The sequence below is a fragment of the Cebus imitator genome, unplaced genomic scaffold (genome assembly GCF_001604975.1).
Source record: "Cebus imitator isolate Cc_AM_T3 unplaced genomic scaffold, Cebus_imitator-1.0 Scaffold21, whole genome shotgun sequence".
Classification (NCBI taxonomy): Eukaryota; Metazoa; Chordata; class Mammalia; order Primates; family Cebidae; genus Cebus; species Cebus imitator.
In genome coordinates, this window is record NW_016107336.1 from 3,173 (window position 1) to 18,238 (window position 15,066).

At 42.1% G+C, this 15,066-nt stretch overlaps 1 protein-coding gene across 5 annotated transcripts in view; it reads left to right on the forward strand.

Moving 5' to 3' along the window:
* Positions 1-1,153: 1,153 nt before the first annotated feature.
* PHACTR1 (phosphatase and actin regulator 1) overlaps positions 1,154-15,066 on the forward strand; it is a 335,834-nt gene continuing 321,921 nt past the window's right edge. The window contains exon 1 of one of the 5 annotated variants that reach the window (XM_017521490.2): positions 1,154-1,871. Coding sequence is in view for 1 of the 5 variants with exons in the window: in XM_037735987.1 (XP_037591915.1) it covers positions 1,545-1,584 (40 nt within the window). In the remaining 4 variants the exon portion in view is untranslated. The remainder of the gene's footprint in view (positions 1,872-15,066) is intronic. The other 4 variants (XM_037735987.1, XM_017521492.2, XM_017521499.2 and 1 more) reach the window with 4 other exon arrangements.

Below are 15,066 nucleotides of genomic sequence, written 5' to 3' on the forward strand. Positions count from 1 at the left end.
AAGTCTCCACTGGCTGGGAGAAGTTTGGGAGCCCAAGCTATGCACATAGTTCATCTTGGCTTTGATGTGGAAAAAGCAAACAGGTTGGAGTGTTTTTTTTAACTTGATCATCATATTGTGTGATTCTTTAGGTGTTAGAATCTTAGATGGCTCATTTATTGCCATCTAAGTTCCATTCACGAGTGGATTCTGTTTTAACATGCTTGCTCCTTAGTGAGTCTCATCTGGACAGACACAACAGATGCTGAGACAGGGACTGTGGGAAAGAGAGGAATTATTAGTGTTACCTTCACCTAGGACAGGTGTGGCTTCAAAATGTCTATATAGAATGGCCTTAGGGGATACAATATGGTTGAAAGTGGAGGCTGGGTGCTTGCCCTTTCAGAGGTGTTTGCCTAGCAAAGCAAGCTGTTGTCACTTGGGGCTTGTGCTTATTTGAGGTGGCTGGGAGAAGGTTTATGAGAATCGAGGTCAGGGCAGGGGTTTTGGCTCAAGATCCCTCAACCCAAGCTACGCCTTTGGCATTTCACAGAAATGTGGCAAAAATAATAAAAGATTCTCGGCTTTAGGTTTTATTTGCACATGCTTTATAAATCTACCTGAAGCTTTCCAACTGATGATGCACTTGACCATTTGAAAATCCGTTCAGTGACTTATCCCACGTACAGAGAACCATCCTAAAAGAAAATAGGGAAAGTTGCTCCCATCCCATCTTGAGACATTCCCACTCACTCTTCATTGGTATTTGGGAGGTCCTCCACTCAAGAACTGAACTGAAGGGAAACATGAGTGCATAGCAGAAATGCAGTCCTGCTAGGGAAGGTTCAAGGAGAGTTAAGTGCCATTGTTTTATGTTTTGAGGTCTCCCTCCCTCTTCCCTTCCTAGGGGGCAGGGCAAACTGGATGATGCTGGGGGTGGGGGAAAGGAGAGACAAGTGTGGTTTTCCCATCGGAGCTCAAATAGCAGTTAGAATTATATAATGGAGCGGCCCTGAGTCAGGTGACGGGATCACTGAGTAATTCCCTGCAGAAGGAGACAAACGGCATGTTAAAAAAAAAAAAAAAAAAAAAAAAAAAAAAAAAAAAAAAAAAAAAAAAAAAAAAAAAAAAAAAAAAAAATCCCAGGCTGTGAGTTCCAGACTTCCAAGCTGCAGTTTCCTCTGAATCCTCTCCAGGCTGAAACAGCTGTACGGGCTTGCTGAGTCAGAAGACTTCTAGAGGTTGGGGATGGCCGAGGCAGGTCCGGGGTCTGGTTTGGATCTCCGGCTTACTTTCTGTTTCATTTTGAAATGTTCCCGGTTTCTGAAACCGGTTGCCTCCGATGTGAAGTAAAACACAGGACGCCAGCTGGGCTTTTAAGGACTGGGGCTCTGTCAAGGTAAGAGGCAGTCTGTGCCCCACCGGCCGAAGTCTGCCACTTTAGAGAGGTCTGAGTACTTGCAGGTCACACCCAGGAGGGGTTGGTGCCCCTGCCAACTGTTCTGGGCTCTGAATGAGGTGGAGAGACCATCGTGGAGGCGGTTTATGGTTAGAAAAGGGATAAAATGGACCCTCCCTGCCGGATGGGTGGCCACCTAGTCCACGGTGAGTTGAATTCATCTCCCGACTTTGGTTGACACCCTCCCCTTCTCCATTCCATCCCACGTGGGAGCTGGTCATCAGCCAGGGAATTGGCACAGCTGGGAAGGAAGGCGAAGGGGCTGCCTGGCACCGAGAGGGCTGCATGGGCGTGTGTAGCATGTGTATTTTCAGAGCCCGACACTTGAGGAGACTGTTGCTCAATTTAAGAAAGCACAGCTATTGGAAACCCAGCAAACAGACCCAGAGAGGCGGATGCATGTGGGAGCAAAGAGCTTTGGGACGCCTTTAAGGTAGGCACTGGCATCGGAAGTCATGTTACTGCAGTTTGTTTGTTTGTTTGTTAGGTGGATTTTGTATTGGTTTGATGCTTTGTTCGGTTTAGAGAATTCTCCTTTGACAGAGCTGCCAATATGAATAGATTTGGTTTTGAAACCTTCAGACCGGGTTCATAGGATGTCCTGGAGCCCACGGTGTTAGCGTAGATGCCTCAAAGTCAGAGTGGATACAAAACGGGTGATGATTTTCAAAGGAGATTCACTTGCAAATCTCACTGCAATGGAGACTTGCGGGGAGTCCTGGTGCCTGCTGAGGCAGGCAGCTCTTAGGAACCTCAGGAAGTTTCTGACTTAAAGAGACAGGAAAGGAAAAATCAAATCCGCAGCTGTTATTTTGGGGAAAGTGGGTTCAAGGAGAATTTGTGGATGAAGAAAAAGGAAAGAAGACTTGGAAAACAAATGGATAAGTAAGGGATAGCCTTGGTGGGATCTCAGCTTGGGGCCGTGGCATTTTGAGGTTTGCTGCATGGAGATAAAAATCAATATGGGAACTGATAACAGCTCACTCAGCATGAACAAGAGATGCTACATGGATTCTTTTAACACTGACTGCTAAAGAGCCTAAGAAATGGCAAGGTGTTAGTTTGGAAGAGTTTATTTCTAAGTGTTATTTATTTTTTATTTTTTGGCCCCATGAGCTGCTCTGAACAAAATATGGTGATGTTAGAACCAAAAGGAAAGTATCCTTAGAGTGGTATCTATAAAGAGGTATTCAAGTTTTCACTGCCTTTCATTCTTTTTCTGCCTTGCTCTCAGTTTTGGGCAAATTATATGAGTTGAATGTATCTGATAGAAACAACTCTTTAAAAAGGGGCCGGGTGCGGTGGCTCACGCCTGTAATCCCAGCACTGTGGGAGGCAGAGGAAGGTGAATCACTTGAGGTCAGGAGTTCAAGACCAGCCTGGCCAACATGGCAAAACCCTGTCTCTGTTAAAAATACAAAAATTAACCGGGCGTGGTGGTGCACGTCTGTAGTCCCAGCTACTGGGGAGGCTGTGGTAAGAGAATCGATTGAACCCAGGAGGCGGTTGCAGGGAGCCCAGATCTCACCACTGCACTCTAGCCTGGGTGACAAAGTGAGACTCTATCTCAAAAAGTAAAAGAAAAGGAACAACTCTTTAAAGTGGTACAGTTATCTTTTAAGAGGATATTTGAATATCAGAATCGAATAATGATCCTAATCTGAGGTTCTCAAATCTTCAAAACCATGGATCACATTTGGGAAGCAAAAAGACTGTGGATCATGAATTTCTAGTCTTTACTATAGCTCTATTAACCCCTTCTCTTCTGATGCTCAACAAACACATGATGCTCAAAATAGTTTTGGTTTTGAGTGTGTTGCCTTGTACACTAATTCTTTAAAATGTGCTCATCCTCATAGATCATGGTGCCCACATTTTCCATACCAAGGACTGGGACCTGTGATCTTACAGAGGGTTTTTATGTTGCTTTCAGCATGAGAGACAGTCTGAGAAATACAGCTCGGATGCCAGGTTTTATTCATTTCTAGGATAGTCCAATAGTTTATGGGACAACTGGTAAAATAGGACAGATTTTGAAATTTCAGTCCTTCTGGAAATCAAGGTGCTTTGATTAAAAACATAGGTTTTTGAGTCAGGTTGACTGGGGTTTCCATTCCGATTCTGCTACCTTTCAGTGAGTGGCACTGAGCAAGTTTATTGACCTTTCTAAGGCTCGGTTTCCTTATCCATAAAATTGGAGAGTAATACCACTTTACCTCACTGGCTGTATGGGAAGTTAATTATATAGAACATCCCACAGCACTGTGCCTGGCACACTTAGTGCCTTAAAAAGTACCTATTATTGTTGTTATCATTTATGGTATCTAGTGACCACAAAGTACTTGAAAAACAGTGTCACTTTTTCCCTTGAATGTGCCAGTGAATAAAGAGTATACAGGTATGTGAAACTCTAGCTCATATTTGTGATCCTGCAAATATTTTGGAATTAATTCAATAACATTTGTATTCTGCTGTATGAGAAGGCATGTTTGTCCCCGTGTTTTCAACAGAAGGGGAAATTTAACTGGTTTAAGCCAGAGAGGGCATCAGCAGCAGCACCAGATAAGCAACATTTGTCCACAGACTCCCTGCACTCTACCACTGGGTCACAGCGACCCCACACTAGGGAGGGCCCAACAAGGACAAAGTAGCCCTTATCTCTGGACAGCCCCAGACACCTTCTAATGGATACAGTTTGGTGTGGCAGGTTTGATTTTCCTGCCTCGGCCATACTATAAGTTATGATCCTGCCCTTTTCTCATCCTGAATCTGATGGGCTTAGAACTCCCGTAGGTTTCTACTCCACTTGGAAAATTTCTGCAGATGGGCTGGAGTGGTCCATGACTGTACACTTCCAAGCCTCCACTAGGGACAGCACAGAACCTACCACCCTTATATGGCCCCTTAATGACTGTGTTTTTGTTTTCTTTTTGCAGTCTCCTAACATAGGGATTTAATGCCTCCCATAAAGCAAACTTCTGATCGTATGCTGTAAAGTCCAAAGACAGTAGCATAATTACTCTAAAGGGTAAAGATGCCAAAGGCCTTTACTTTGGCATTCCACGGGTATTCGGCTTCCTACAAAGTTCAGGATCCACAGTTGCAGGGAAAGGATTTCATGAAAGTTCTCTAGGTATAGCTCGGGCTTCTCTAGGAAGCTAACTGGATAAAAAAATCTCTCCTGGAACTTGTCCTAAAGAAGGCAGAGTGAAAAATAGTGTAGGGTGTTTTCTTCTGAGAAACCCATCACAAAGATAACACGAATGTCTAAAATTAAGAGAAACAGAAAAAATAATCCAACGGAATACAGAAAGATGAGACATACATTTCAAAAACAGTTGAGATGGAAAAACACCCAAACCTGTATATATTATAATGCTAAGGGAAAAGAAGAAGGTGTGGAATGTTGGAGAAATAGCAGAGAAAGTGCTATTGAAAGACTTGTTTATAAGTTCATCTGCCCTGGGTAAATCATTCAGTTGAGTCAGTTTCCTCACTTACAAAATAGTAAAAATAATTCCTACCCTACTGTCAGGGCATCAAAGAGGAACGTATGATATCCTATGTCCAAACTGAAAGGAAGACAAGAACCCAAAGTACAAACTTGTGTTAACAACTATTTGGGATTAAAGAAATTGACCTCCCAAAAAAGGAATATGTGTGTTACCGAGAACCAGGATTTTCTTATAGATAGTAATGAAGAAAATCACCTTGGGTAGTCCATAGCTAATGTGTTCGTTTGCTAAGGATGCCATAACAAAATACTACTAGATGGCTTAAACAATAGAAATTTATTTTCTCACAGTTTTGGAGGCTGGTAAAGTTGGTTTCTCCTGATCTCTCTCCTTGGCTTATAGATGGCTGCATTCTCGCCTCATCCTCCCATATAGTTGCCCCTTAGTCTGTGTGTGTGTGTGTGTGTGTGTGTGTGTGTGTGTATCCTAATGTCCTTCTCTTTTTTTTTGCTGTTTTTTGTTTTTGTGTTGAGGCAGGGTCTGTCTCTGTCACCCAGGCTGGAGTGCAGTGGTATGATCTCAGCTCTCTGCAGCCTTGGTCTCCTGGGCTCAAGTGATCCTCCCACCTCAGCCTTCTGTGTAGCTGGGCCACAGGGGTGTGCCACCACTCCAACTAATTTCTTTATTTTTTAAATTTTTTTGTAGTGACAGTCTTGCTATGTTGTCCAGGCTGGTCTCGAACTCCTGGGCCCAAGTGATCTCCCTCCTTGGCCTCCCAAAATGCTGGGGTAGCCACTACACCTGGCCCTAACATCTCCTATAAAGACACCAGTCATATTGGATTAGGCCCCACCCTTATGACCCCATTTAACCTTAATCATCTCTTTAAAGGCCATATCTCCAAATATGGTCTCATTCTGAGATACTAGGGCTCAGGGCCTCAACATATGAATTTGGAAGGGAGCACAATTTAACCCAAAATAGCTATCAAGTTAATTAAGAAAACTAATTAAAAGATGCATTCTTCTTGTTTTAGGAATTGATCAGATCCATTAGGGAACATGGTACCTCCATAGAAGAAAATGGTATCTCCAGACTGCAGTGAGGAGACTCTGTGAAAGGCAGCCTGGCAGACCTGGCCCAAGCTTCCAGAGAAGCCTGACTTTCTAGAGTATTTGAACTATGAGAGAAAGGGACCTTGCTTTATTGACTTCCACCTGCGCACTCTGTCAAAGCACTGGCAGATTGTACCTAACAAGTTTGCAGCTCTGTGGTGACAGCTGTTCTTGGAGGATGGATTTAACATAGTTTTGAATTTGATGTTCCTTTAAGGTCAAAAGGATTATGGCATGTCTCTTTTTCCCACTTCCTTTCACTATTCCATCACTTAAAGGAAGATTGATCCTATCATCCAGGTTTCTGCCGTGTTCTGCAGAATCATACATGCTCTTCTCTGTTTCTTCATTCAGTCCTCAGCTCTCCCTGTCCCCATTCAGCATGAACAGTGATATTCAACGACATGGTTACTTGAAATACACACACCTAAGCACATGCATGCATACACATACACACTGATTTATATATTTTTGAAACAGAATTGGTCAGTAGAGCGGAAGATGATTTGCAAGCGGTATTTACAAGTGACTTCCTTTCTAAATGTCGGATCTCAGAATTCAGAGAAAGAGATAGGAAGTCCAGCTCATAGCTGAGGTATTCTCATAAATACAGGAAGTGCAGGGGAACTGACGCCTATTCCAAATGAACAGACATGAAAAGGCATGGACAAGAAAGTAATAACAAGAGTGCAGCAGGTGATTTTCAGGTGTACACAGATGAGGGTGAGCCTGTTCACTGCTTCCTCTTCCCTCCACAGCTGTACCATTAGCAGGACCGTTTGCACGCTCTGTAAGGCATAGACCAGTTCCCTGGTAGCAGCCTACATGCTCCATTCAAACTGGAAAATGCAACGTAAAGGGGGAATCATGCAGGCAAGACGTGTACTTTGATTTTCTTTTCAAAAAACAACTGATGATGGTGAAAAATTATATTTGCAGGAACAAAGCAGCACACATTTAGTAACTTGTAAAACACCCTGTCACGTCTTTCTTCATTAAAAATATGGTATGCCTCCAATGCCCAAGAAGGAAGTATTCGTTCCCTGATCTCACCTCCTGATTCTCACAAAAAAGAACTCACTCAGTTATGAGTAGACAGACTTACCCTTAGACCAGGCTCCATTTCAGAGGCAGAGAAGTAACAGGTTATTGTACAAAATTAGTTTGCGCAAGCTTCAAGCTATTTAGCTGCAGTGGTCTGGCCAAGTGTGAAGTGCTCTTGTCATTGTTATTAGAATGAGGCTGTTGAAAGACCCTGTGATGTAATTCTGAGTATGTTGGCACCTGTATTATTTAGCTCTGATTTCAAAGTTCATGACTTTCCCAAAAAAGGACCTGGAGGCTGAAAATGTTAAGGACAAACATTCAGGAATAAGTCATCAAACTTTAAGAAAACGAATTAGTATTGGCTCCCTTTGGCTTTCATATAAACTAGGAACTATTTTTTTTTTAATTTAAAGTTGGTTTGTTCATCTGTAGAATTTCTCAAGTAAAAAAAATATGTTTTTATAAATATCATGTCTTTTTCAGTAAAGCAAAACCAACTACCTTGTGAGTATTTTTGTTATTGTATTTAATCAGTAAGCATTTATTATCTACTGTACTAAGGACAAGGTATTGTACAAAGAGTTTCACAGCATATGAGAAAAGGAATCAGATCTACTCATACCTATTCAGGGGAATAAAAAATGTACATAGAAGTTTTAACAGAATATAGAAAATGACAGTTTCCATGAGAACAGAAAAAAAAGATTACTGAGGATGATAAGAGGGAGATGTTTATTCTGGCTAGAAAAGGCTTTAGAGATGTTTTTAATCTAAGAGTCTTGAAAGCTGAATAGATATATTTTAATATAAGAAAATGGTGAAGGAAGGAGGGAGGCAGGAGATATTTTCAAGAAAGGAAGGGGGGTAAGCGGAATGCCAATTCATAGCGAAAGGCATGCCTGGAGTGTGCCTGAGGCATGGTGGCCAGGCCAGTTTTGTTGGAGGAGAGGGCAGAGAGAAAGGGATCTAAGGTAGATGCATTGAAAAGAATTTGAATACCAAGCCCAGAAGTGACATGGTCAGAGCTGACGTCTATGTGTAGGGCGGAGTGAATGGAGGGAGACGGGAGTGCCATCAGTTACAAATGCAACTGCAGTGGTGGGGAACATAATGGTAATAAATAATAATGATAATAAATAATAGGAACAGCTCCCACTTGTTGAGTGCCTAGTAGTTACTTCGTAGATTATGTCCTTTAATCTGCACAGCAAGCCTGTATGTTAGGTACAAATGCAGCTAGTGCTCATTTCTCCAAGGTCTGTTAGGTACAAACACAGTCTGCCCTTGGTATCCACAGGGAATTGGTTCCTGGATGCTTCTACTCTCTCCTGCAATCCCCCAACCCCTGCCATGTTCAAGTTCCTGACATAAATTATCAGGAAATATATATTTCCATATAATCCATGCACATCCTTACACATAGTTTAAATCATCTCTAGCTTACTTATAATACCTAATAGAACATAAGTGCTAAGTAAATAGTTGTTATACCATATTGTTTATTAAATTTGTGTTATTTGTATTGCCATATAGTTATTTGTTATTTTTGCCTGGCATTTTCAGTCCCCCCATGGATTGAACAGAGGGCTGACTGTACAGCCAATCTTCATTTTTCTTGGATTCCGCTTTGGCAAAATTTGCCTACTCACTAGAATGTATTTGTCACTCCAAAATCAATCCTTGTGGTGCTTTCACAGCCATTCACAGACATGTGCAGAGCAGCGAAAATTTGAGCTGAGATGGAACAAAGCGAGGCTCTGCCTCCTTGTTGGAGCTCTCATCCTGTAAATATGTCCTTTTTGCAGTCTATTTTGTGCTTTTTTTTTTTGGTTTTGCCATTTAGAATGGCCCCAAGCATCGTGCTGAAGCGCCATGCAGTGCTCCTAACTTCAGGGAGGCTGTGATTTTATGGAAAACATACAGTGAGCATGGCTCAGGCATGAGTGATAGTGCTGTTGGGCGTGTGACTCCAGTGTTAATGAATCAACAGTATATGTTAAATCTGGTGTGGCTCCACAGAAATAAACAGAAAACCAAAGGTATGGACAGGTGGGCTGGAGAAAACATGCTCACAGAGACTTCATCTTGCATTTCCCCCAGTAGCAATGGTTCAGCATTTGCTAATTCAGTGTTCACAGTACTTTATGAGACAAAACTGCCATAAATAGTGAGAATCCATTAGTTATTTACTTCCCACAGAGAAGGAAACTGAGGCTTGGAGAAATGAGAAACTTGGAGGCTGCACAGCTAGCATGAACTGACACTGAAATGTCATAAATGGCACACATTTCAAAAGACATTAATGGGCCCGGACATGGTGATGACAAGGAATGGAAGAGAGGAGGCAAAGTGTAAATGATTGAGGGAGTAGAATCAATAGGCTTTGGCCACACCGACTGCACATGTGGAGGGCTAAAAGGAGGAAGAGGTACAGGAGGACCCTAAAATCAGGTGGAGGTGATGGAAGGTTGAGTCTGGAGGGCCTGAGGGTCAAGGTTCCAGGGAGGATAGGCAGCAGGTTTAGCAGGAAGTAAGGACTGAGGCTGGGGGCAGATGGGCACGCTATTACTTCCCTAGCACTCACTATGTTCTAGATGCCCCTGAGAGGCTTTAGCTAAATGATCTCATTAAATCCTCATGACCCTATGAGAGAGAAAGAGGGACTATTATACCCATGTTACAGATGAGGACAGTGAAGCTCAAAGACATCAAGTAACTTATCCCTGGACATCCTGCTGATAAACCATAGAACAGGCAATGCAAACCCAGGCAAAGGGATCCTGGCTAGTTGTGATCACAGTGAGACATTTTGGAGTTTCAGATCTTGGAGGAAGAGAAACATTAATATTATGATACCTGAACTTGTTCTCTAGTTTCTTGTTTTTAATTTTACTTTTTCCATTATTCTCCTTATACCACATATTTTTCTACCTTCATGTTTCTGTTCAAATTCTTTTCCCCCACAGGAAGATTCTTCTCTCCTAGCCTTGAGGTTTTCTTGTTTTGTTTGGTTGATATTGCAAAAGGGTGATTAAAATTATTTGGTAGCTGAAAAAATTGGACATTTTAGTTGTGTTATGTTATATTGCGCTGTTGAGTGAAAATATGCAAACATTTCAGTGTTTCCTAGAGAATAACATATATTACTGAGAAGCCACTCTTGCATTTCACATTGATGGAGCTGCAGGTGACTTACAGATGTGCTTATTAACAGAGGAGAGGCACAGCTATGCTGTTTTTCTACTAGATTTGGATAACCTGGAACAAAAAGATATGGTCCTCATTTTACATTTCATCTCTGATCTAAATTATCCCTGAACCTTCTTAAAGGCCTGAAGTCTCTCTTCACATTTCCCAAATTTGTATTGCTGAGAATTATTTGCCCATGTTCCTGAGCTATTACGAAATTAAATAACCCTCAATACTTAGATATTAAGGGGCATTCCCACAGCCCTCTTAGTAGTACTGTTCTTACGGATAAAAGTGTTTCCAAATACAACAAATGTTTCATCTTCATTATATTAAAAATTGTGAACAATACATAATAGGGAAAAACTCTTAACAGAATATTGGGCTCCTTTCTTGTTTCTAAAATGGCCCTCCAAAATGTGCAAGGAGGTGGGCATTCTTTCTGACCACATGGAAGGTGCTGTCTCCCGAGCTGTGGCGCTCCATAAAACACCTATGCCCACAGAGTTCCAATGCTGAGGATTGCAAGAAGAAAAGTAAGCTTGAATCTTTGTAGGTAAGTGGAAAGGAGTTCTCTTACAAGGGAGTCTCTATTCTTTGAAATAGCCCAAGTCTGAAACCCTTCATTTATAAATTAAAGAAGAAACCTGCTGAACTATACTGAAACCAGGGAGAGAGAGAAGCAGTGTTGCTGGCAACCGTGTATACTCAGTCAGCTGTAACTCTTAGGTGAGTAAATTCTGCATGTGTGTAGAGACTTGGTAGTGTAGAAACAAAGGCTATGACCAAGAAACCTTAAGAAATCTTTGTCCTCTTCTTAAACTTACATACCCTATAAAGGGAACTGGGAAAAGTCAAGCCACGTTTGATTTCACAAACACTTGAAACCATGTTTCAAGCATCCTGGACGGAATCAAGTCCAAAGTGGGCTTTGCCAAACCCAGGGGAAATTCACTCCATATGTTTCTGATTCATTTATACTTTAATCATCAAAATAATGTTTTGCAAGGACTAGTTTTGTCCAAGAAAGCTTTTACGAGCCGTTTAAAACACTATTTTGAAAACAGGAAGTTCTGTTTTGCCAAGAGCTGACAGACACCTGAGCACCGGCTCTGGAATTGGTTGCTGGGGCAGAAGTTCTGGATACTGAGGAATCCAGCACGGCAGAGCTGGCTTTATCATTCCCTCAGGGAGTCTGTGTTGAATGCCCTCTCTACTCACCAGAATTATAGAACTCTTTCAGGGAAAAGAACTCCAGGGAAAAGTGACCACTGGCTTTCATGATTTCTGCTCAGATTCATCACCCTTCGTGGAATCTCATGCCCCCTTCCCCACATTCCATTTGCTAAAATGATGGCTCAGAGATAACTTCTCTGCTGAAATCATCATGTTAGAATTGTAGCTCTTCAAAGCCGAAGGTAAAATTTCACAGAGGAACCTGGAAAACAGCAGCTTCAAAGGAGTCACTGACTCCAGGAAAAGGAAAAGAAAAATTCCCTTTCCTTCTGAATTTCTTTAAATTTGTTTTTCATGGCAAAATACACATAACATGAAGTTTAGCATCTCGGCTATATTTAAGTCTTCAGGCTTGTGGCATAAAGTACATTCACAGTCCTGTGCAATCATCACCATCATTCATTCCTCTCCAGAACTCTTCATTTGCAAGAGTAAAACACTGTGCCCATTAAACAGTAACTTTTCATTTCTCCCTCCCTCCAGCCCCTTGCAAACATCATTCTACTTTCTGTTTTAATTAAGGAGTAACTAAATTCATCTGATGACATGAGCTTTTTTGTCACTAAAATATGAAAGGACTTTTGTTGTGTGGATTCTCATACAAGGGATATTGGAGATATAGTAGGAAAATGTCTTTGATGACACAAATGGACTCCACTGATCCCCAGGCAAATCATGAAACTAGAGCTCAGTGAAGGTGTTTCACCAGGGAGTTCTGCTGCTGTGTTGCTCTTTTGATGATCTGATAGTAAAAATGTATAGAACCTTCTTGAAAAAAAAAAAATGTGGTTGTCAAACTTTAAAATGCGTTAGAATCTCCCAGGGATCTTGTTAACCTGCAGATTCTGATTCAGCAGGTCTGAAGTGGGGCTCGAGATATTACATTTCTAACAAGCTCCCAGGTGATGGTAATGCTGCTAGTCCATGCACCACACTTGGAGAAACAAGGTCCTAGAACAGTGGTTCATGACCTTTGGCCGTCTTTTTAAGATTCTAACTCAAATATTCTGGGTGGGATTTGGGCCTAGGTAATTTTAAAGTACTTCAAGTAATCCTAAAGTACAGCTAGCACTGAGAACCTCTGACCTGGGGAAATTGAGTTAATATTTTTAGTCTGCCTCTCTTAAAATCAGATATCTCCTCTGAGTCGTTGAGTATTAGATTACAGGGAATTCATACTTGACTTCTCGAGTAAGAGCCTTAAGTGGCTATTTCTGTGTTCCTGATAAAAGAAAGAGGCGAATGCTTCAGATTCCAGATATGCTAACTACAGAGCTGACATTCAGCTATGAAAATCTAGCAACCTGTCTTGTATTTTCACCCCTGTAGAGGGTATTCCTAGGCCGGATATGGTGACTCCTGCTTGTAATCCCAGCACTTCAGCAGGCCGAGGCGGGAGGATCACTTGAGCCCAGGAGTTTGAGACCGGCCCAGGCAATGCGGTGAAACCCCATCTCTACCAAAAATATATATGCTCAGATACTTAGACACATAATTGAGAACTCAGAATCTTGTGCTAAAAAAAAAAAAAAAATCAAGAGAAAATGTTATCTTAAAAATGTTAAGAACAGGCCAGGTGTGGTTCACACCTATAATCCCAGCACTTTGGGAGGCCCAGGCAGGTGGATCACCTGAGGTCAGGAGTTTGAGACCAGCCTGGCTAACATGGTGAAACCCCATCTCTACTAAAAATGTAAAAAATTAGCCAGGCGTGGTGGCACACGCCTACAATCCCAGCTCTAAGGATGCTGAGGCAGGAGCGTCACTTGAACCTGGGAGGTAGAGATTGCAGTGAGCCAAGATCACACCACTGCACTCCAGCCTGGGCAATAGAGTAAGACTGAGTCTCAAAAAAAAACAGCTCACAAATGTTAAGCACAAATGTTTCAATTCACTTGTCTCCAGCATTTGTTTATTAAAGTAATGTAATATTACTTCTGTGGAACATCTGATTCTGATTTTAGCTGCATCCTGATGGATCTTCTTGGTTGAGTCATTTGCAAAGTGCACCTCTTAGAAGCTGAATGTGCTGTCTGTGGTTGAGGTAATTAAATACTGTGGACTTAAACATTAGAGAATGCCTGCCAAAGATAATTATTTCAGTTTAGCTTAATTGAGACAAAACTTCTCTTCCTCACAATAATTAGCCAACAGGAGCAGTTATTTTTTAAGGCCACTCCTAATTTCTGATAATCAAACTGTGGCAACATAATAAAGAACATATCCCTGTTTATTCTGGCAGATGGATGCAGACCCCATTTAGCTAACAAACACATCAACTTATTGAAATATTAAACCCAAAAGAAGAAGAATTAAGTACACAGCAGTATTTTAGAACTTAAATTTAATCTGCCAAAAAGCCACTCTTATTCACCCCATCTTTTTGCCAATAGTATTAAAATGGCAGGCTTTAATTAAAAATTAAAATTAATTAAAAATTAGAATGAAAGACTTTGATGCCATGTAAACATTTCCCATTTTATGCCGTGGGCAGCTCATATGCATGAGCCAAAGACTGACCAAAACCAATCATCATTGCAAATGTCTTCTTAGCTGTTTTCTCTGTAAGCTAAAACTGTGTAGTAGTGATCAGTAGTAGACTGGTAATTAATGGAATAGACATGACCGGGACAGACTTGAAGAGGTGTTTCCTGTTCTTCCCTGCAATACCTGTTTTGAGATCTTGTGTGCTCTGTCCTGGCCCTTTGAGCTAACGTAACCCACTCATGCTCTAGGGCTGAGCAGCACAAAGCAGCCAGAGCTGGAAGAAACAAATCAGGGCCTCTCTTGCTTGTTTCTTCTCTGATTCCATTTCCACCCAACACTAGCCCTAGGACCCAGGCCATTCTTCTTGGCCTTTTTGCACATCATACTTATCTGTGTTCTTTTCAGTGCTTAGAATTCAGCTTTTCTCATAGGCTTAGGGTTTGCCACCCTTAAAAGGGGCTTAAAATATCCCCTACTGCCTCCTCAGCTGGGAACTTCCCACCCCCGCCCCTTAGCCCCGGGAAACCCATTCCCAGTATAACAACAGGAGCCAGGCCGGGCCAGCAACAATTACAATAAACTATCAACAAACCTGGGGTAAATGAAACTAAATGAATCTGGCCTCCAGGTTACTGAAGACACCCATGTAGGGCAAAAGGATGGGAAAGATGGAGGCGCCCTCCCGTGCCTGAGGGAACCGATGGCCCCCCTTGAATTTGGGTTCATGCATATTCTTCTCTAGAACACCTGGCCACTTCTCATCACTGGGACTCGAGTTTTGAAGTTGAGGTTTGGGAAGGTGGCATGAGGAGAGAGACCTTAAATTTGTATATTCTTGGCCAGGCACAGTGGCTCACGCCTGAAATCCCAGTACTTTGAGAGGTCGAGGTGGGTGGATTGCCTAAGGTCAGGATGTCGAGACCAGCCTGGCTAACAAAGTGAAACCCTGTCTCTACTAAAAATGCAAAAGTAATTAGCTGGGCGTGGTGGCGGGCGTCAGTAGTCCCAGCTACTCGGGAGGCTGAAGCAGCAAGAATTCCTTGAGCCTGGGAGGCGGAGGTTGCAGTGAGCTAACACCGTGCCACTGCACTCCACCTGA